We start from the raw sequence: 22,208 nt of genomic DNA, 5'->3' as shown, positions 1-22,208 counted from the left end.
GACAAGGCGAAGACAGCAAAACCGGCACCGGCACCTGCACTGAGATCACCATCATCGTCTTCGTCCCAAGCTAAAGCTGTCTCCCAAAAAGCACCTCGAGCAGCAGCAGCAGCCCCGAAACGATCTGCTACTCCGCCTCCTGAGAAGCCAGCAACAGAAAAGAAGACGCCCTCTACCGTATCTCCTGGCTTTGTGAAACCCCGACCAAAATCCCCAACTCGACCGGTCAAGCTACCTGCTTCGCTTACCACGCACACAGCCGCGTCAGGACAGAGAACCAAGAACGCTGGCCCACCTCCCGCGCACGCGAATCGACCTCAAAGTCGGACATCAGGGGTTTCGAATGGAAAGCCAGTCAAGAGGTCAGCCTCGGTGGCCGCCCGTCAACGGCCCAGCATCGGCCCTCCTCCAAAGCAGACAGCCAAGGACCACCCTGTTCCCAAGAGAGAGATCAAGGCGCCTGATGAGAGTTTCCTCGCAAGAATGACGCGCCCTACACAAGCGAGCGCCAACAAGGTCGCCGAGAAAGTGCAGGTGCCTACAACCCCACCTCGAAAGGTCTCTGCAGCGATCAGGAAGCCACCGAGCGCAAAGACAGGGCCAACTAGGAGGGTCGTCTCCAAGCCGGTGTCTGCGACGACCTCGGCTGCTGCAACACCAGAGGTCAGCAAGAAGGAGGAGTCAGTTCCGGGCAGAGAACTCACGAGGAAGATATCAAAGACTGCCATCGCAGAGGGGCCAATTACTGTCGCCAAGAGGACAAAGGCGAACAGGCCCCAGAAGATATCGGAGGAGAACGTGGAGGCCCCGACGTCGACCGAGCCTGAGTCTGTCCCGGAAAAGAACGAGACCAAGGTGGAGGACGTCCCCAAAGCGACTGAGAAGAAGGAGGATGATGATGCCCCAAACACATCTGAGAGCGACGTGCTCAAAACATCTGAGCAGAAGGGCCTTGACGCGCAATCATCTGAGAAGACGGAAGGCGCCCCAAAGGCATCAGATGCGCTGTTCGCAGATTTCATGAACCCTAGTACGGAGAAAACGGATACGCCCCAGACTAATGGTATCCACGAGCAAGACAAAACAAATGGGCACGTTTCCAGCCAAAGCCTTGATACCCTGGCTGGGGCTGAGGAGACTCAACAGCCGGCAACTGCTGCGCAGCATGACGAGGAAGAAGAGTTGTAAAAGTGAAGAAGGCTGCGCGGTATTGCAGTCAATTCCCTGGGTGTTGTTCTATCCTGTCCAAGACACCTACATTACGTGATGGATGTTTTGTTTCTTAGGGAGGGCCCGAATTCTTTTATCTTTCTTTCTTCCTTTTTCTCCACACATGATACCTCAGGAGTTTCCACCGGGTAGTATTGCCTACATTTAGTCGGGCGTTTGATGGACAAGGGCCTTGTACATATCTCTGGACAGAATGGGGTCAAACCATATGCGTCCTATGAAACCTGCAACGAGTAATAGAACACTCTTGCCTACAATTTTCTAAAGATTGAAGATTTCTTTATTCTTATGTCGGAAGGGTGAAAAATTGCTCATCTTTTCACGTTCTGTTCTATCTTTTGGGTATACCATATCTACTGGACGAACGTGGTAGAGATGATGGTGTGGGTAGATTCAACTGCGGCCGCGCGATATGGTGGTCTCCTGCACTGACTTGATGATGGGCAAGCTCAGTCAGACACCACCATGTCCCTCCCTCCTCACCAGCAGTCCCTCTTAATTGGCGAGACATTTCCTTCTTCAGAGCAGGAGACCTTCGAGTGGTGTCCAGCCCGAAATAAGTCTTCCAGACTTCTTTGCTCTTATGCGTGACCTCCTCTTCTCTTTCTCTCTCTCGCGCATTCATCTCAAGGGAAATCCAGTCGGATGTCCAGACCTTTCAGAGCGGCATGCGCCCCCAGCTTTCCAATCAAAGCCCACCCCCACTCAGTAAGGGCTCACGCGACACAATATCAGCCCGCCCACCTTCTTATCTAGCGCCTCTCTGATCTCGAGCACACCACTGTCGGTCGCAACAAACATGCACTCCCCGATCTTGAGCCCGTCCACATAGCCGCTCTCGAACCCCCTCGCGATGCGCCGCAGGCCGACGAGCTTCTGCGTAATGGGCCGCTTCGGCTTCGTCACGGCGCTCACGTTGCGCATGACCGGCTCGCCGTCCATGTACTTGAGGCCCAGCCACAGGCGCCGCGTGGCTACATTGTGGGTGGTCACGGGCTCGTAGGAGGTGACGGCGCCGGGTCCGCCGTCGGCGGCCGTGAGGAGGGTTTCTGGGTCGGGTGGCTGGGGCCCGCCGCGGACGACGGTGGAGATGAGGCCGGAGCGGTGGAGGGCGAGGGAGAAGAGGAGGTTCTGTTTTGTGTTGGGGAGGGAGGTGAGGCCCAGGCGGGCGCGGGAGGCGTTTTGCAGGTGTGCGCAGGCGTTGACTACGTTTGCGATGGGCATGGTGGGCGGTGGGTTTGGCGTGTGGTGGACGACAGCCGAGGGAGGTTGGAGGGGGGGGGGGGCAGAACCCTGCTTGAGGGAGGGGGGGGGGGGGGTTTGTGTGTAAGATGAGATAGAGAGATCCCCTTCTCTCTTTCTTTGCAGCCCTGTTGGGAAGAACACAAGATGTTCGTCGACGGTGGCCGGGTTTTAGTCGTTCGCTATGTGGTCGATCGAGGATGGAATTCGTAGGTCTAGCTTGCTTGGGAGGGTTTGGTTAGATTAGCCAGTCGCGCAAGAGGGCCAATTATTACTTCTGGAGCTTCAGTACTGACCTCCTCGACCTTCTTCTTATTGTACAATGCCGGCGTTCGGTTCTTTTTGGTGAGGGCGCACCACGGGTCGAGGGGCATTGATCGCTGTGCTTCAACAGAGTGGAAATTTCGAAGGGTAGAGACTCTCGCGTAGAGCACGGACCAGGGACAAGGATGTCTGTACCAGGAACAGTACAGGGTACGTACCGTACAGTAGCATTACACCATAGCACCAAACTACTACTACTATGGTAAGCACACTACGGTACACCGGCTTGTACTCTAGTATACTATAACTAGTGATACGGTACAAGCTCAACGGGAAAAGAAGCTGCCCCACCACAGGCCCTGGAAGACTCGACAAACGACTGGACTGCTAAGCGCCGAGCAGCAGCAGCACGATGCGGTGCCGGGGGTGTTTTCTTCTGGCAGGGTGAGGTGAACGCTGGTTGGAAGATCTGGACAGCGGCAGTGCCGGGGTTCATTCCGTGGAGGTGACGTTGAGGAGGGGAATTGGGCTTATACATAAAAAGGTGGGTTGAGCCGAAGTTGCGAGCACATTGTGCCTTCTCGTGAGATTCCCTTCACATGCGTATGAGCGTGTTTTCTCAGTCCTTCCCCTTCTCCCCCTCTTCTTTCCTCTCTTGGTTTATTTTGTGCACCCAATTTTATCGTCTCTGAACATCTAGTTCCTGGTTGTAAATCAGCTACTCAATCCATCTCATCTGTCTTCCTCTGTCATCTCCACTCCATCCAGCTGAGGACGCCGAGCTGTTGTTGCATCCGTGATCATGGCTGTCAGGCCAGGTGAAGAGAACGTGGCCACGCTGTAAGTGCGACGACAAAAGCACCCCCGAGAGCTGGAGTGAAAATTTCTCATGGAACAAAACACGCTGACAATGTCCTCCTGCGCAAAGCTTTGGCGATGTTCACTACTTCTACGGCCCACCAACCGCCAGCCCACCACACCACCGCTTCGACAAGGGCTCCTACGTTTACCTGTTTGAGAATGCAAGCGAGAGGAGGGCCCGTATTGAGGTCGCCAACCAGCCTGGGACGGAGGAGCAGGATGCTTTCGACGGCTGTGAGCACAAGTCACCTGCGCCACCTTTAGCACCACATACCTTCCACCTCTCATCCTCCTTCCTACTCAATGATCGTCCGTCGTAAGGTTATGGCTGAGCTGACTCTGGAGATGGATAAATACCAACAGTCCTCGACAAAGTTCATGTCACGTACTCATACAGACAGCAGTGCGTGGTGAACCTGATGGTTGGCGACGTCGACGGCCAGGAAGAGTGGCATCTGCCTACCTACGACCCGCGCAACGAGAACAAGTACCACTACAAGCTCCACTCCCTCGACATCTACTTTTGGACCCGTGAGGATGCCCTCTCCTTTGTCAATGGGATTCGGCGTGTCCTGCCCCCGAGCCAGGTCGACGTTCAGGACGAACCCGCACCACCACCACAGCAGCAGCAGCAGCAGCAGCAGCAGCAGCAGCGACAACAGCCCGCCGAGATAAGCGCCGTCGTGCAGAAGCTGGAGAACGTCGCCATCGCCGACGCCAACCTGGCCTTCCCACCACCACCACCGCCGCCGCCACCAGCAGCAGGAGGCCAGACGAGCCAAGACGGCAGCAGCAACGGCGGCAGCAGCAGCAGCACAAACTTGCCCTCCTTTGCCGCCCCGCCCCTCTCCGCCGTCTCCGCTGGCCACCACGACAGCAACAACGACAACCACAGCCCCAGCCCCCCACCAGGCAACTTCGTCCCGATGGCCTACAACCCAGCCGCCCCCGCCGCTCCCGAGCAGATCCAGCACCGCGAGAAGACCCCGCCCCCCGAGGACGGCGCCGTAAACCCGCTCCAGGCCCGCCTTATGCAGGACGCCGGCACCCCTTTCTCTCCCGGCCTCATGGGTCCCGGCGGCGGTATGCATCACCCTGGCGGTGGTCCCGGCCCTCTCAGCCCGGGGTTTGTTCCGCCCCAGTTCCAGCCTCCTCCTGGCGCCCCGACGTTTCCCGCCCCTCCTGTTGGCACTCCTGGCATGCCGCCCCAGGGCTTTGGTGTACACCAGCAGCAGTACCAACACCAACACCCAGGTCTGGCGCGCGCAGCCACAATGCCTGCGGCCACCGGGATGCCCTCGCCCGCACTGCAGTCCCCCTACAGCACCGCACAGCCCTTCCCCGTCAGCCCTGCGCCGCCATACGCGCCGGCCCAGCATGCCACCCCGCCCGTCACGAGCCCGGGCCTGCCGCCGCCTCCACCAGGCGGATACTCGAACTACTCGTACGCGCCACAGGGACATGGAGGAGCAGCGGCGGCGGCGGCGCCGGACCCATACTCGATTCACCAGCAGGCGTACAGGCCGACAGAGGGCGAGATGGCGGTCAAGTATGCGCCCAAGAAGGAAGTCCGGGGTCGTTTTGAGGATAATGCAGGGCGGATCGAGAAGGGCGTTACGGGGATGCTGAAGAGGTTTGAGAAGAAGTTTGGTTGAGGCGGGGGAGTAGGATGTGTATATATATATATATATATATATATATATATACACATATTTGTATGTTTTATTTTGTGGAGTGAATGAAGAGGAAGGGCTGATACTTGTGTGTGTGAGAGCCTCAGGAGTTGGTTTAATAGTTACAGTTTGTGCTGCTGGAAGGTGGCCCAGTGGGGGAAAGTGAGAGAGAGGCTACTATACCGATTTGTATTTGCTTGTGATTTAGCTAGCTGGCTGCTACAGATTCGGGTAGTCTAGTCATGAACAGTGTTGTGGAGTTGACATCAACTGCTAAGAGTAGTTGGACAGTTCGGGAACGGGTCTGCTGGCAGAGTAGGAATATCAATTCCTGGGACTTGCGCAGCTAATTTTTGCTTTGAAGGCGGGAGGAGTTGGTAAGTGGGTTATTTTCCAAGTTGGGAATCATGAATGATAATGTGTCCTATTCCGACAACAAGGCTACTTCACATGCGTACAATTCGCCTAGGATATCTAGCTTGTGACTTGCACTTGAATCTTCTTATGAAGTCGGGGGGTGGGAAAGAAGGTCCAGGTCAGCCTTTTCTAGAGAGACGCATGCACACCAGAGATGAACACAAGGACATTGTGTCACATCCTAGAGTGTAGCTGAGTTCCCTGGTTCCATTTCTCACGATCAAGGCCTATAGATGAAACCCATCTTTCCCTCTTTTCTTCGTCCTTCCATCCAGTCATGCGCGGTGCATTCGAGGCTCTGTCTGGTATAGAACAGAAGCCCAGCCAGCTAGCCAGCCAGCCAGCCAGCCAGCCTCCTCAAAAGGATGTTGCCATTGGTAACGCCGTTCCGTCCATCAGTATGCTCCTCAGTCCCGAACTTCGGTCTCGTGAATTCTAAGCTTCAACGAATGAATGCCTTTCGATCCGCCGTTCGACTTTTCTGTCCATTCAGGTCTTGAAGGTCGTGCTTCCTCTCTTTCCCTGTCTCTCTCTCTTTCCACAATGCGATTCACGTCATCTCGCCTTCGTTGGTCGCGGGGGGCCGCGCCATGGGCGGCTGGGCGAGTCGTCGCGTTCCATGTGGGAGGTGCTGTCGCTCAGAAGGTCCGTTCGACTTGTTGTCCCACTTGCAGTCCCATTTGTGATTCCAAATGGCAGAGTAGATGGAGTCATCGTGACGTTCGCCTCCTGTTCACTCAGTCGCGAGAATTTGTTGTTGTAGGTACGCGCGGAAGCTCGAATCTCCTCGAGGGTCTTCAAAGCAGTAGAAAAATCAATGTGTGCCAAAGGGTATAACGTGTAGCCGCATCTGCATGCTCGAACCATATCCCAAAGAGAGAAAAAAAGACAACTTTAATGACAATAACAAGCAGTCCTCGTCGGGGATTTCAGTCTTCCACCATTACGAGGAAGCTGCCGTCATGGGCCATTTGAACGTTGGCCGCCTCGGGGACGAGGAATACAGGTTCGTCGGTGACCCGGTACAGAGAGCCCGGCTGTAGGCCCCTCGTCACCAGGACCGTCCTCCCTTCTGCCTCGGCATCGCTGTCGCCGCCTTTTTCCGAGTAGCACCTGTCGAGGCGGACTCGTTCCTCGTCTCGGATGGACTGCCGTCGCGAAGACCGGGCATACAGATCCCACAGCGAGAGGGATAGCAGGATCAGGAACGACAGCAGGCAGGCGAGGCGGGTAAGCAGCAGGACGGATGGGTGGCGGGCGAGAAAGGCATCGATGGACGCGAGGGAGCGCGTGAGGCCGTTCATGGCCGACTCGGAGAGGCCGGCACCGAGCTGAACCTTCTCAAAGGGGCTCTCATAGAGGTTGTGGTGTTGAGCTGGGAGGAGATTAGTGGTCTGTCGGTCAGGGCAGTTTGGGCGCGTCATTGATATGAGTGTGAGAGAGGAAGAGAGGGAAAGGGTTGATGGAATGCTTACCTGAAGGCTGTATTTCTGAGTGCATACCTGAATTCAAGGGAGCAGCCCTCCATGATGGGTCATAGACCAATGGGCTCTGAAATGGCAGTGGAGCCATGGTGGTGTGAAGGGAGGAGTACGAGTGAGTGAGGAGATAGATGAGGGTGCGGGTAAGGCTGCTTCAGAAACCATCAAAGGTCTCAGGACAAGCCAAAAGTGTGGATGGTTGATCCTTATAGAGGGTCAAGCAAATCACTTGTAACAGAGAACAATCTCACAGGTGACAGCAGTGAGAAGGAAGGCCAAACAGAGTGGCTCAATTGAGGTGTTTATCAAGAGGAAGGGGGCGAGGCAAGAGAGACACAGCGGTATACTCGGGTCCGAGGGTGGCGTCAGCAGGAAGGTGAATGCGAGGTGATTATGAAGTTACCTTTTTTAGTGGGGGCAGCATATATATATATATATGTAAGAGTGAGAGAGGGAGTAAATGTGTGTGCATGTATGTCAGACTGTGACTCGTGCCATCCGTCCAAACTCAGAATGATCATTTATAGGATGACAGCATGACAGGCTTGAACATCAAAGTGGGGGCAACCGAAGAGGGGGGAAACAGCAGCATCAAAGGTGCGGCAGCTATGAGAGAGAGAGAGAGAGAGAGAGAAAAGAGAGTGCGGAGGTGAGGCTGAATACTGAGAGAGAGATCAGTCTTCTGAGCGGGTCCAGCGACACTATTTTAAAGAATAAGCTTGTTTCCAGGGTTCATCCGCTCATTGGGGCTTGTGGGCACAGTTGTCACCCCCTCACTGCACTAGGTCCTGCCCGTCCTGAATTGGGGTATTGGGGGTTCAGGAATTGGAGAGGGGGCGCAGGTGTCATACCAAATGTTTCTCTCCCCTGTGCAGTAAGCACTCTACCTCCCAATTGAACTCTGTGGTGCTACAGTAGGTATGCAGTGTACAGCAGGCCTTCCCTAGCAATCATGCCTACAATTGTGCACAGCAGAAACACAGCAGGGGATGGCCATGGCGACGGTGGTGGGGGGGCCTTATTGCTCTCGTCAGCAGCTCCTGCAGGTGCCACCTGGGCAGACAGAGAGGCCCTGGGCACCAACACTGACTGACACCCTGCCTGCCTGCCTAGCCTGGCTATCATGACCTGGCATTGCAGGAAGCAGCGGGCTCAAGGGATGCAGTCAGCAACCTTCCCTCCTGACCTGCCTACAGGCCATCCAATTGGGCGACTTTTCTTCAACCAGGCATGCAAAGACGGTAAGAGCCCCACAGGGCCAATGGTAGCGAGAGGGGTGTGTGTGCACATACATAGTATGCAATGCCACCCACCCTTGATCGCATCATTCAAAAGTCCGAGTCGCGCTTGTGTCCCTTTTCATCTTCTGCTGCTATTTTTTTCCTTACTCAACAATTCATGAGCCCTTGCAAGAATAATTTACCCTCATCATCATCATCATCATCATCATCATCATCAGTATTATCACCATCAAGACAACTCGCCCTCAGCCCTCGTCCTCCTCTGACGTAGGTCCAGAGGATAGCACGCACTGGTGCGCAACGACTGCCGGCAATATAGTTTAACCTAACGAGATGCTATGATTCCCTTCCAAGAGGGCCAAGAAGGCAGATCACCTGATTCCGGGCACAGCCCAGCACCTCAGAGGATACGCCTTGTCGACAAGGTTAGTGGCATTGGCCCAAAGTAGCCAAAATCTTTGAGCTACGCCCCCTTCCGGGTTTCCGAGCTGGGCGTCTTACCTTTCCCATCCAATCTCCACGGAATAGCATCAACGTTACCTTTATTTCCGGTGCAACCATCAAGTGTCTCTTTGGGCCCCCAAGATAAGAATATCTGCAGCAGGACGCATAGGTAATGAAGTGCCTTTTCAGCGCTGAGCCTCGGGAAGACTTTGCGACTTGTCATGCGAGGAGGATCTCAACAGAGGCGCCGCCGTTGCCTCTGGGCCAAGCAGAACAGTAATTATAGACCATCCTCCATGTCCGACTATCAGTACAGACTTTTGTCTCTATCAGATCGAATACAGCTTGGCCCAGATTCGACCATATCTTTTGGGGTCTCAAAATGACATTTTGACTGTAGCCGACCACAATCATTCATGGTACTGAGATGACGCTTAATCCACATGCAGGCAGCATTTATTCTGGGAAGCCGCAGCAGTAGTTTTACGAGTTACCTTCTTGTGCCTGGTGTTCTTTTATTTTTATTGTGACCTCGAGCGTGAGACCATACAAGTTCAGCTCGCGAGCCCATGACGAGCAGATCACAGTGTAGAGGGTCGAGCTCATCTCGGGCTCAAGTATGTACCATTCTGGGAATAGTGGCTTCATTTCTGTAGTACTGGATAGATACCGTGTCACTTTTGGCTACTCTGTACCTCAGTGCGTTCTCTTCTATCTTATGATGCAATCTATGGACGTATTTCTGGCACCATAAGAATATGACCCCCCCCCCACCCCCGGGGCCCATAGTAAAATGAAACAATTCTGCTTCTGCATGTCATTCGAAGTCTCATCCATTGCTATCTGACTTGTTGTCTTTAGGAAACACTCACTTCGTTGACATTCTGAATATCTTGGGAAAGTGTAAGCAATGAGATACGAGTTTGTGAAATGGTCGTGTAGCGAGCTGAGCAAGAAACGCAGCAAACCTTACAGCATCTGATCATCGCGACAATCTGCATAACGTTGATGAACATGGGCAATACTGTAAGCTGTGGCAATGCTTTGGAGGAATGTAATGACTTTGGTAGATTTGACCCGACCTGTTAGGGCCGATTTCGCCCCCTTTCTCTTCCAGAAATACTTTCCAACCCCTTTCATTCTGGTCGTAATAATGCAATACGCAAACAGGGTCAATTTCCGTGAGCTCAGTCGTTCAAAACATGTTTGGCTCTTCAGTCAAGCATGTGGACGAAAGAAAGGGCCTAACCGCCCTCTTCTCTCTTTTTTTCTCCGTATATTCAATCTTGACTCTTCTTCGTTCTCTTGTCCAGGATTCTCTGTAAGGACTGAGCCGCAATGCTAAGAGATAACCAATGCATAATACAAGACGGATCAAGACTATTGTTTACAGCTATCAAAAGACACCAAGCGCTCATTTTGAAAAGAGGCAAATATTGCCCATTTTTCTGGCTCTAATTCATCCTGTAGCATCAAGTTGAAGTCTCATTACGCAGCTGGCTAAGCATCACCCCAATATAACGTCACGTCACGTGTATTAATGCATCGGAACTTACTTCGGACTTCTTTGTTCTTCCTTCCCCTTTCTCCACCTACTGCTTCAGAGAACCATTTTGTGTGCCAAAAGGACAAGGCTCGGATGCCCTGCGGGCGCCGCCTTGCCAACGTTCTGTCAGTGGTGAAAAAGGGGGGCTTCCCGTCTGACCTCAGCACCCATTTCCTACAATGCATAATTATGTGGTGTTGCCACTGATCGATCTCGGTCTGCATCCTAGACAGTGAGCGACACCATAAAGCGCATTGTGATTATGAGCCGATGGGCCAAGATGAGCATCTACACCCTTGGCGGTGGCAGGAACTGGAAATTCAGAAAGCTGGAGAGGTAATCACAAGAGATATAGGGAACAGCCTTGACCTCGCATCATGATCCTGTGACTATAATTTGGCTGTCGAGCGCGTCCTTCTGCTGGCCGCCACTCTTGGGGGCCGCTGCCTGGTCAATTTGATCCCACTCCCACGTCGCTGAGGTGCGTGAACCACATGGCATGCATTCTTGTGTTTAATTTCCCTCACGTCAGGTTGGAAAATGAATCGCTGCCTGTATCGGTTGAGCTGGCTTGCAAATATTCAGAGCGACTTGGCCGCGCTCCCAAGCTCACTAGAGTGTTGAAAAATAGATCAGTGTTGTGTGAGAGATCCAGTTCGTCGTTCTCGACGTTGTCACAAGCCTGGACAGATTACCAGGCCAACCTGGGACTTTCCATTAGACTTCTGAACAACCCGTTTTCAATTCAGGCTTGGCAATTTATGTATTGCATCCAATGTATAACTGCCTAAGCGACTATTACAGCATTTTCTGGGATCATCACCACCGGTTGACTCACCCACGAGCTGCCAAGATATGGTGATTCTGTGGTGTGGTCCAGTCTCATTTTGCAAAGACGACCCGAGCGTAGACTGAGGAGCGGATTGCGATGAGCAAGGGTCACTCGCTTCCTGACCGACACTGCTCAACCTTGGCATAACTTTGCTCGCCACCTCCCGCTAGGCAGTTGCATGCCCGAGGCACTTGGCTACTGGACGCCGTACCTGGCGTATGCCATTCCAACACAGCCTTGAGGTCTTTTGCCAGTATGTTGCATCTGAATCCTTGGTCAGTTCGCTGCCATGCTTTCAAAATCACGAGTAGACTGTTTTCACTCACGTGCTGTTGCATGCCGTAGGTGTCTCTCATGAGCACTCCCGGAATCGTCCGGGGTTGTTGTGCTTTGTGCATACAACCGATGACGGACGACCAGTGCAGCCACTGAATAGCCCTTTGACTTTCCCCGTCGGCGGTCGTGCCCAGGTGGTCTGAACTGTCCAGTGTGAGGGCCGACCTCCCGCAGGACTACCACCAAGTAGTCCCCTCGAACATATATGCTCATCTCGACAAGGCGATGACAGAAAAATCCTGCGAATCGAAGAGAAGCCTCCATCGTAGACAACTTCACCAGCTCAGAGCCGCACTCGGCGCCTTGGCACCTCCCTGCGTCTGCGTCGTTCCCTTCGCCTTAGCCATAGGCTCAACAGCGCCCGCCACCGCCGCGGTCTCTTCCTCCCCCTCCGGCCGCTGCAGCAGTGGCAGCTGCTCCTCCAACCCCCACACCCGCATCTGCTCATCCACAACAGCGCTCCATTTCCTCACAAGCGGGTGCGCCCCCGCAACATGCGAGAAGACAACGTCCTCCCTCCCTTCTCCCGCCGCCTCATTGTCCCCCTCCCCCTCCCTCTTCTCCTCCTCCTCCTCATCCACATCATACTTCCACGTCCCGTCCGCGTTCCAGTACACCTCACTAAACACACTTCTGACATTCAACTCGGCCCGCGCCTCCGCAAGCAGCCCGCTCGCGACCTCGAGCTCCGCTGCCGCCGCCGCCGCCGCCGCCGCAGAAGAAGAAGAAGAAGAAGAAGAAGAAGAAGAAGAAGAAGCAGCACCGGAAGAGCGGTTTCCATCGCTGACGCTGGCAGCGGTGGCAAGGGCCCCCACGATCCCCTCCAGCATCCCAAGCAACCGTCCGACCGTCAGCCCGATGGTTGCGCCCAGCCCGAACCCCTCATCGAAACCAGCCTGGATGCTACCTGCCTTGGAGACGGTGACGCCATCACGGTAGCCGGCTGTGGCGTGCTCCTGCTGCAGACGGTGGATGTCGGAGGGGTGGCTGCTGTTGTGCACCGAAGACGTTGTTGTTGTCGTCGTTGTCGTCTCCTGCCTGGTCGTGATTCCGGACTCGTGGTTTTCACTATGCTGGTGCTGCTCCTCATCGAAGAAGGGCGATCCATTGCTGTCATTGTCGGAGCCAAAGACGTCGTCTAGTGGGTCGATGCGTGGGATGCTTGGGTCCTGGGTGGGTGGTTCCATGCTGATCGAGTTGATTGCGTGTTCTGGGTTGGACTGCTTGAGGAGCATTTTGTGGTTCATGGTATGCCGCGCCCCTGCGTTTTTCTATAGTGATTGTGGACTTTCAAAGGAGGCTGGGTTGATGATGATGAAGGCGGCGGCGGCGGCGGCGTCGCTCTCGTTGTTGTCGTTTCCAGTTGAGGTGATTGGTGAGAGAGAGAGAGAGAGAGAGAAAAAAAAAAAAAGGAAATTTTGGGTTGGAGTCGATTTGGTGATGAGCGATGAGAAGGAAAGGGTGAGCCTTTTTCAACCCTAACCCTACCCTGGTATTGGTTTTTTGTCTATGATGACCACTTTAGAGAAGATGCAACTACGTCCACTTGTTATTTACATGTGACATGTATTGTTATCGATAAATCAATGGTGTTTTGTGATGGCATTTTGTTTTCTCACTCTCTGGCGAAGTACTTGGCGTTTCAATAAATGACTCAGGCCTTGCATCGACACCAGGACCAGCCTCAAGTAAAAGCACTTCTAATTATATTCATTTGATAACATGCGACCATGTTTGTCACAAACTACTATCTTCCTTCATCAAAAATATGTGGCACACATCATACCTTCAGCCCCATCTTCCTCTGACCGACCACATCCACCAGCTCCGTCGTCGGCTCGATATAAGGGCGAATAGTATTCCTCACCAGCGTCCGCTGCTCAAACGCATACGCCAGCCCAATCAGGTTATACTCGTCAAACCTCGCCCCCATAAAACTCAGCCCATACGGCAGGTTGGGCGCCGAGGCGTTCAGGTTCCCGAACCCGTTCAGCTGGACCGTCGTGTTGGGCGGCAGCGCCCCGAGCGGCACAGTGACGACGGGCGCCCCGAGCAGGGCGGGGAGGAACGGCGAGAACGGCGTGGGCACGACGAGCGCGTCCAGCGAATAGTTCTGCAGCGCGCCTGTGATGCCCAGCGGGCCTGCGTAGAACAGCCCGGCTGTGTAGTTGGACCAGAACAGGGGCGAGTCGTTGCCGTACCCGAGCTCGATGGCCGACGTCCACACGAGCGTGTCCCGCTCCGGCCAGTCCTCCAGCGGGAACCCCTGTGTGAAGTTCTGCAGGTCCGAGACCGTCTTGATGTTGTGCGGGTTCTCGACCAGCTCGGAGAGGTATTTGGCCAGGTCGGTGTTGAAGTCGGCCTCGAGCACGACGTTGGGGTAGTTGGCCTCTGCAAGCACGTCGTACCCGGGCAGGGTGATGTTGTCCACGACCGTAGCGCCCGCCTCGCGCAGGACGTCCAGCGCGGCGTTGAACACTGGGATGGTCGGGGCATAGTACTCCTGGCCCGTCAGGTCGATGTAGTTGCGCGGCACGCCGATGCGCTTCCCGCGCAGTGCGTCCAGCTGGCACGCGTCGATGTAGCTGGGCGTCTTGTTGAAAGGCATCGCCGAGGTGTAGTTGTCGTTGGCGTCCTGGCCTGCAATGGCGGTGAGTATGTGCGCTGCGTCCTTGACCGTCCTCGTCATGGGGCCCACGGTGTCCTGGTGCTCCGAGATGGGGATGACCAGATACCGCGAGGTGAGGCCCACGGTTGGCTTGATGCCCACCAGGTTGTTCTGGTTCGAGGGCGAGAGGATCGAGCCGTCCGTCTCGGTGCCCAGACAGCCCGACGCCAGGCCCAGCGAGCTGGCTACACCGCTCCCGGCTGAGGAGCCCGACGGGTCCTGTCCAGGAAAGTAGGCCCCCTCGGTCTGTCCTCCATAAGCAGACCACCCATTGCTGGTATTGTCCGACCGATAATTGGCCCACTGCGACAGGTTCGTCTTGCCGAGCAGGACGGCGCCGGCTTTGCGGAGCTTCGCCGCCATGGTGGAATCAGACGGGACCTTGGACCCCAGCAGGGCGTAGGACCCTGCCGTGTTGTTCATCTTGTCGTCCGTGGCAATGTTGTTCTTGATCAGGATGGGAATCCCATGCAGCGGACCTCGAGAGGTTCCGGATGCACGCTCCGAGTCCAGCGTGGCCGCAATGCTGAGGGCGTCCGGGTTCAACTCAGTCACCATCCGTAGAGTGCTGTTCACCTCGAGGATTCGAGTCGTGTATGCATTGACCAGGTCAACACTTGTGAAGAGGCCCGTCTCCAAACCCCATAGCAGATCATCGATAGTTGCGTCGATGAGAGGAGGAAATGGTTTCCCGTCAATCGCGGTGCTGGCGTTGGAGCAGGAGAGCTGGCACTGGCACAACCCAACCGCTGTCGCCACCAGAGTGACAATTCTCTGCATAAACCTCGAGCTCAGCATCTTGATTGACTCGTCCCAGCACACGAGGAGAGGAATGAGGAGAAGGAAAGCTGTGGGGTAGAGACATGCTCCAGGTCGCCGCCGAGCCATGAGGAGAATGGCACTACTACTTATTTAACCGCGAGAGGATGTTACTCAACACAACCTCCCAGATTCCTGATTGATAATCGTCTTGTCAGACTTTGTCCAGGCTCTACGGTAAGAGGCTTATCTAGACTGTGCATGCCGTCTCTGGGCTTCCAGGAACCCGATTGCTAGTGCCAGGAGAGCTCCAAGGGCAAGGTGAAAAAGAACAAGCAGTAAGTAAGAATCAACAGGGGTGATCTTCGATGTGTGAGACAGAGAGCACTTGAGTGGTGTCGTCATGAGAATCTTGAGAACCGGATATCGCACCGGAGAAATATGTTGGTTGCGCCACGAATTGGCAATGAATATCTTATCTTGTGCAGAGATCCTTGGATGCAACGCTTCTATCATAGCGCCTGAGCTCGCACCTGCTCGTAAAGAGCCAGGGCTGGTTCATCTAGCACGGAATTTCTCTACATCGTACAGAGTGGCGACGATTGAACGGGGTTGGAGGGGTAAGGGAATTGTTCGGACAAGGGAAGATGGGAGCTGCTGTAGTATCGCGAAGGCTCCTTCGGACGCTGGGTTGAGGTGGGGAAAGGAGGGGTCCGGCAATAAGAAATGAATGGACCCTTTTGCTGTATATTGTCCTTGTACACCTGGTGCCCTGTCAATATGGCAATCTCATAGCTCAGCACCCCGTTTCCTGGAGTATCGTAGCAGCATGGTCAATGAAGAAGGTATATATGACGCACAAGACTTACAAATTTTGTACAAGAGGTGCAGATGAGCCAATACTCGGAATGTGAACAAGCCCTGGCTAGGGAGTGGTTTCTCTCTTGGGAATTTTGGAAGAGGATGTTTGCAGTCTACAGCATGAACCTGCATTGTCGGGCCATGAGAGACATTTGCTGAAGGCGAGAGAGGGGTGGGCTGAGCCTCTCTCTCTCCCCCTCGTCAGTCCAGGTCCCTTAATCTTCTGCAGCTTTCCAATCCTGCCTGTGCTTGTCTGATATTTCTCAACTACCACACAGGGCTGATGGGGCTGGTCCGAACACACAAGCTGACGAGTCAGAAGCGAGATATATACAAAGATGCTGTCTTAACCAACATCGCAGTCCAGACCAGGAGGCGCCAATCGGCAAAGACAGGCTAGGCCTGACCAAAACATACAAAAGCACCCAAAGGCAGGTGGTGTATTAGAACGACAGCCGTACATGGAACATTGGCGGACCTTCCTGCGCGAGATGTGCGCCCAGCTGATCGTCGTTATGGATCTGGAGCGGGAAGAGCTGCGAGACCCCCATGGCATTAGGCACCTTCACCATGCCTATCACCTCTACACAGGTTGAGCCTGGGATCTTCTGTGCGGCGACCTGGCGTAGCTCCTCGAAAGAGGGCGTCGGCGAGGTGAGGCAGGCGATCCAGATATCGCCCTCGCTTCCGTCGGGGTGTATCTCTCGCAGGTAGATGGGGACAAGGTTGCTGTTCGCTGTGGGTATTTGATATGTTGCTGCTTGTGAGTTGTCGTAGGGTGATGGCGCGGTGGGCATCGGTGCTGGTTCTGGCATGAACTGCTGGTTGGAGGCCATGAAACTGCCCTGCGCATTCGGATCCAGAAGAAGGGAAGAGCCCAGCTGATTGTCCATCGGGATCTGCATACCCATCTGCGGGTCGACAAGATGGCTTGGTAGCATGCGTGGTGGGTGGCTATGGGCATGAGGCTGCTGTCCGGGCACGAGTAGGGCAGCCGCAAAGCCAGTGCTGTTCTCGTTCATCTCCCTCATGTCAGGAGCGCCGTCATCATAATGGCTATCTTCCATAGCGACGGCAGGGCCCTTGTCCTTCTCCCTGCATCCCCTGCGCTTGTTTTGGTCGTCCCGCAGCCTCTTCATGACGTCGGTCGCGATGGCCTCCACGGCCTTGATTCTCATCTCATATCTCTTGGGGTCATCCAGCCTGCTTAGTACCTTGCGCAGCATCTCGCTGTCATCGATCCATTTCTGCTTCAACTCCTTCCATCGCTCGGGACCCAGCGCCACCTTGCTCGTGAAACCATCCCGCTTCAAAATGGCATAGAACTTGGCCCGCACTTCCCTCGACTCGGCCGGGTTCAGACCCAGGATGTTCTTGGCATCGGCGAGTGCAACGCTTCTTTCTCCTCCGCCCGCGCCTGCACGCATCCGCTTCGTGACGTCCGAGCAGATGACATCCAGCGCCAGCCTCCTCCTCCCCTGTGCGGCAGGGTCGTTGTCTACCCACGCGCCCTCCTCTCCTAGGGCTGGGAAGGCACCTATCAGCTCTCTCTTGGCATCCTTCCACGCCTCGGGCCCGGCGAGCGTCTTCTTTGTGATGCCAGCGGCCTCGCAGATCGCTTGGAATCTCCCACGCAGTGCTGCATAAGAGGCTCTGTCCAGCCCCAGGATCGCCTGGCTCTCTGCCAGGGTCGTCTCGGAGGGGAAGCGAGGAGGGCCAGGCGGGTCTGCAGGGAGACCTGCATATTGACGCGTACGTCGCCGCCGTTTTCTCGCGGCCCAGCGCTGTGCGGATTCTGCCTCCATCTCGAGGCGGCGCTGGGTCATCACCTGCGAGGAGATACCAGCCTTGTCGGCCTCCTCACCACCACCACCACCGGCACCGACCAAAACATCTTCAACAGCGACATCATCGCTGTCGTTATCCTCGTCACCGTCGTCGTCGTTATCATCATCATCATCATCATCATCATCGTCTTTATCATCAGCATCATCATCGTCATCAATATCATCATCGGGCAGGGCATCATGAGCCAGTGCTCGACGGCCAGTCCCGCGTTTTGCACGCCTCGCGTCTGAGGCAGGCGTCCGCAGCAGCCACCTGTGCGCACTACGTACACGGTTCAGCTCGCGCGACTTGATCTCGAAGCCGTCCTGCAGATTCAGGACGCGCAGCATCTCAGCCTGCGACAGGTTGCGCTCCCAGAGCTCCCTGACGCGGGCGACGAGGGCTTCATTCTTGAGTGCGGGCTGCTGCCTGGAGGGGAGATTCCACCGGCGGAACTGAGATGCATATGCACGTTTGCTATGAGGAAAAGAACCGTGTCAGCGAGCCCAAGACTTGATAACCTTTAGGCTCCGGGACGCCAGGCCCGGATGGGTTTCCGAGGTTGGGTCGTTTATACGGCAGGGCATACGGCTCGCCGAGGCAGTTTCGCCGGGCAAAACGTCGCGCCGCCGGAACGGCATGCATGACGAAGACGGGAGTAGACATAGAAGAAAAAGAGAGACGAACTGCATACCTTGGCTTGAAGTTGTGGTTCACGCGCATATGCTCGATGATTTCCTCAACCTGCTTGTTCTCGTCGACATAAAGCCGGCAGATGGTGTCCTTGTGCTTGTCCCATTCATACACCATTCTTCCAAACACATAATAGAGATAAAGTAGGGTGTAAATGAACCTGTTCTCAAGGGTGCATTTGGCTGCGAAATTGCACTTTTGGTCAATGTCGTTCGCCGCCGTCGGGCTCGTGACTCTAAGTGAAGGAAAGGATCCCTCTTCCCAAAGCACATGCTTACCAGACCCTTGGGTGGACGTGCAGGGAACCCCCCTCTTCAACCCTGAACCCTCTTCTTGATCTTCTTATCGATAAGCTTCTCTCCCAGAAATTTCTCGGCTCTGCATCCATTTACCTGCATCGTACCTTTCCACCACTTCCTCCTCCCCTATCTCCTCCTCCCCCTCCTCCTCCTCCTGTTCTCTCCTGCGACAGGTCATTCATTCAACCCTTCTGTCGCAGCCCAACAGCCATGGATATCCTCAAGGTCTTGTCGCTCGGCACGACCAAGAAAACCCACAGGCCTGATGGTAGTGTCCCTGCAACCAGCGCCGCAAGACTCCCATCCGCCGGCAGCAGACCTAATGCGCAGTTCTTCCACGACGAGATCGGACTGAATCGAGGCACGAAACGGAAGAGGCCTGACGAGGTGGAAGATGAGGCGAGCGACGAGAACCTCAGTGATATTGACTTCTTTGCGCCAAAGGACGAGGTCAAGGGCGTGAGCAGGAAGAAGGCCGACAAGCCCAAAGCCAAAGATGACGACGAGAAACCCAAGCCCAAGGCCAGCAAGGCCCAGCTACTGGACGAAGACGAATGCAAGCAGATCCTGCGGTCGCACAGGCTGAAGTTCACCTTGTTATCAAACGGGGCCGAGAAGAAGGCAAAGGTCAAGAAGAGCACGAAGAAGAAGAAGGCAAAGGCTGTTGAGGAGGTCAAACAAACCAAGAAGCAGCTGTTCCCGCAGCCTCTGCGAACTTTTGGCGAGCTGCGGTCTACATACAGGATCTCGGGCCGGCTGGCGGACAATATTGAGGCACAGGGGTACAAGGAGCCTACAGAGGTGCAGATGAGCAGCCTGCCCCTGCTGCTAGATCCCAAGACCGCCCTGGCAAAGAACACAGGAAGCGATGTCTCTGCACAGCCCGTCGACTTCATCGCGGTTGCGCCAACGGGAAGTGGCAAGACCATCAGCTTCTTGATCCCTGCCATCAATGGGATCATGAGAAGGCGAGGTGGCGGTGCCGATGATCGCAAGCAGCACGGGCTGGAAGTTATCATCCTTGCCCCGACCAGAGAGCTTGCCAACCAGATCTTGAACGAAGGGCGAAAGCTGACTATCGGAACTGGTCTTAAGGTTGTGGCTATGAGGAAGGGCATGCGAATCGCCACAGGAGAGGGAGAACCAAGGGAGGAGGAGGGTAGTGAAGGCGAATCCTCCAGCGGCACTGACGATGAAGACTCGGGCCCCGAGAGCGAGGACGAGGACGATGCCACAAAGCCAGTCACCAAGGCGGATATCCTGGTGACAACACCAATGCTGCTGCTCAACTTGCTGAACAGAGGGAAACTGACGAGGACCCTGCCGTCTGTCAAATCTCTCGTCCTGGACGAGGCGGATGTGCTTTTGGACGAGCTATTCCGTGACCAGACGACAGGCATCTGGTCGGCCTGCACAAATCCAGATTTACAGCTCAACTTTTGGTCGGCGACTATGGGGTCTAACATTGAGACGATTATCACGGATCGGCTCAAGTCACACGAAGAAACCCGCCACGTCCCCTCTAGGCCGCTCATCCGCCTCGTCGTCGGCCTGAAAGACACAGCAGTCCCCAATATCACCCACAAACTCACCTACACGGCCACCGAGCCCGGCAAACTCCTCGCCCTCCGCCAACTTCTGCACCCGAGCTCGGGCACCGACGCAGGTCCTCCTCTCCGCCCACCATTTCTCGTCTTCACGCAAACCATCGACCGCGCTACGGCTCTGCACACGGAGCTGAAATACGACATCCCCCTCGAGGCTGGCGGCTCCTCCCGCATCGCCGTTCTGCACTCCTCCCTGCCAGAGTCCGTCCGTGCCGACATCATGCGGCGCTTCCGCCTTGGCGAGATCTGGGTTCTCATTACAACCGATGTCCTCGCGCGTGGTGTCGACTTCGCCGGCGTCAACGGCGTTGTCAACTATGACGTCCCCTCGAGCGCGGCCGTATACGTGCACCGCGCGGGACGTACCGGCCGTGCGGGTCGCGAGGGCGGTGTTGCCGTCACGTTCTACACCAAGGAGGACATTCCCTTTGTCAAGAGCGTGGCGAACGTGATTGCGATGAGCGAAAAGCAGGCAGGGAAGACGGGCGAGACGGCAGATGTGCAAAAGTGGCTGCTGGATGCACTGCCGGATGTGAAGAAGGAGGACAAGAAGAAGATGAAAAAGCAGGGCGGGGTGGCGGCGCGCAAGACGGCAAGGATCACGAGCAAGAGCGCCTGGGAGAGGAGGAAGGAGAGAAACAAGAGAGATGCGATCCAGGGAAGTAAGAAGAGGAAGGCGAGCGAGGCTGGTGAGAAGAAGAAGGATGGCGAAGGTGAGTGGAGTGGCTTGGACGACTAAATACTAAATCAAGTAGTATTTGATTGTCGAAATCAGGCACTTCTGGTTGAGGAAAACGGCTCTGTCCCTCTCAACTCGCAAAATCCTTTCCGCACTATCAGTCAACTTTTGAGGGCATTCAAGTCATATTAAATATGAGACCACCTCACAACATAAAAGCCAAGCTTTTTTTTTTTTTTTTTTTTAGTTAGATCAAGACTATCTGTGCTCAAAGTGCTGAGGGATAGTAATGTATAAACTGAGGTCTTGCTAGCTGTCCAGAGGTCTAATCAAGAAAGGGCAACTGGTCATGAAGTAATTCTGACCGCGGAATGTCAAGTTATTATGGAACTGAGCACTGAGCAGACGACTGGCTGCACCATTGAGACTTTTCACCTACTCACAGTTGCAGTCTTTGACTGTTGCAGATTTTGATCTATGTTCACAGTTACGGTGGCACTGGAAACTGGACTGTTTTGGTAATGGCTCTGAGTGTCATAAGTAAATTGCCCAGTATTAATTATCTCTCTAGACTCTTGCTTGAACGGGGCAGGACAATTCACTGATTAGGAACAAGATATGAGTTTAACAGTACAGAAATTCATCATGCAACACTGTATTAGAATTGTTGTTAAAGTCTTGTGCCTGAAGCAGCACCCATCGGTAGCAACGTAATCCACCGAGCCCAATCAGACTTATCACCGAGCAGACAGGACGGATCAGCGCCCCTCTGCAGAACCCCCCGCTCTCAAAGTTGACACGGTGCTGCATGACGACTGCAGTGTTTCAAATCTCCATTTTCCTCGCTCTATCTAGTTGTGTTCCTGAATTGGAAGGGGAAAAAAATATATCAGTCGCGTGAGCTGTCTTTCCTGCAAACCACCTTGATCCTTCTGAACCAACAACTCCTCTCAACCGGCAAAAAACATCCGCGGAATCATCTTCTAAACCAGCTGACAGTCCAATCCGTGACGGCGTAGCGAATGACGTGCTGGTATGCTTGTTTGTAACCATCCAGGGTATACCTCTCCCACTGCTCTCCCCTCGCTGGCTGACCATGTATGCTTCTCCCCCGCAAGCACAGGGCCGCACAGCAGCAGTTCATCACCTGCATGAGATCCCTCTCACCTAACCCCTTCGCGGTTAGGGCCCCTCTCATAATAACAAGCGGTCTCTCATATCCTTTTGGAATATACATAAGATATCCGG

General features: G+C 54.7%; 5 protein-coding genes across 5 annotated transcripts; 1 reads left to right on the top strand and 4 right to left on the bottom strand.

Moving 5' to 3' along the window:
* Nucleotides 1-1,935: 1,935 nt before the first annotated feature.
* M406DRAFT_339974 (ribosomal protein S8) lies at nt 1,936-2,454 on the bottom strand (the record flags this gene model as incomplete). Its single annotated transcript, XM_040921511.1, has 1 exon — nt 1,936-2,454. One exon carries the CDS (start codon nt 2,452-2,454, stop codon nt 1,936-1,938), a length of 519 nt encoding a protein of 172 aa, XP_040775312.1.
* Nucleotides 2,455-5,675: 3,221 nt separating this feature from the next.
* On the bottom strand, nt 5,676-7,815 carry M406DRAFT_351686 (uncharacterized protein). The gene is made up of 2 exons (XM_040922646.1): nt 7,163-7,815; nt 5,676-7,062 (listed from the first exon to the last, which is right to left on the bottom strand). Exons 1-2 carry the CDS (start codon nt 7,257-7,259, stop codon nt 6,617-6,619), a joined length of 543 nt encoding a protein of 180 aa, XP_040775311.1. The 5' UTR covers nt 7,260-7,815; the 3' UTR covers nt 5,676-6,616.
* A 4,171-nt stretch (nt 7,816-11,986) lies between these two features.
* M406DRAFT_233871 (uncharacterized protein) lies at nt 11,987-12,556 on the bottom strand (the record flags this gene model as incomplete). Its single annotated transcript, XM_040915955.1, has 3 exons — nt 11,987-12,100; nt 12,149-12,247; nt 12,356-12,556. Coding segments are annotated over 3 exons (414 nt in total), but the record flags the coding sequence as incomplete, so codon positions are not given.
* Nucleotides 12,557-13,347: 791 nt separating this feature from the next.
* M406DRAFT_260446 (amidase signature enzyme) lies at nt 13,348-14,793 on the bottom strand (the record flags this gene model as incomplete). Its single annotated transcript, XM_040917366.1, has 1 exon — nt 13,348-14,793. One exon carries the CDS (start codon nt 14,791-14,793, stop codon nt 13,348-13,350), a length of 1,446 nt encoding a protein of 481 aa, XP_040775309.1.
* Nucleotides 14,794-18,884: 4,091 nt separating this feature from the next.
* M406DRAFT_330691 (P-loop containing nucleoside triphosphate hydrolase protein) lies at nt 18,885-21,070 on the top strand (the record flags this gene model as incomplete). The annotated part of the gene is made up of 2 exons (XM_040920551.1): nt 18,885-20,994; nt 21,057-21,070. 2 exons carry the CDS (start codon nt 18,885-18,887, stop codon nt 21,068-21,070), a joined length of 2,124 nt encoding a protein of 707 aa, XP_040775308.1.
* Nucleotides 21,071-22,208: the final 1,138 nt, after the last annotated feature.

The sequence above is a fragment of the Cryphonectria parasitica genome (genome assembly GCF_011745365.1).
Source record: "Cryphonectria parasitica EP155 unplaced genomic scaffold M406scaffold_5, whole genome shotgun sequence".
In the NCBI taxonomy this organism is placed as follows: Eukaryota; Fungi; Ascomycota; class Sordariomycetes; order Diaporthales; family Cryphonectriaceae; genus Cryphonectria; species Cryphonectria parasitica.
Note: the sequence above shows the minus strand (reverse complement) of the source record. Positions and strands in the feature narration are given on the sequence as shown.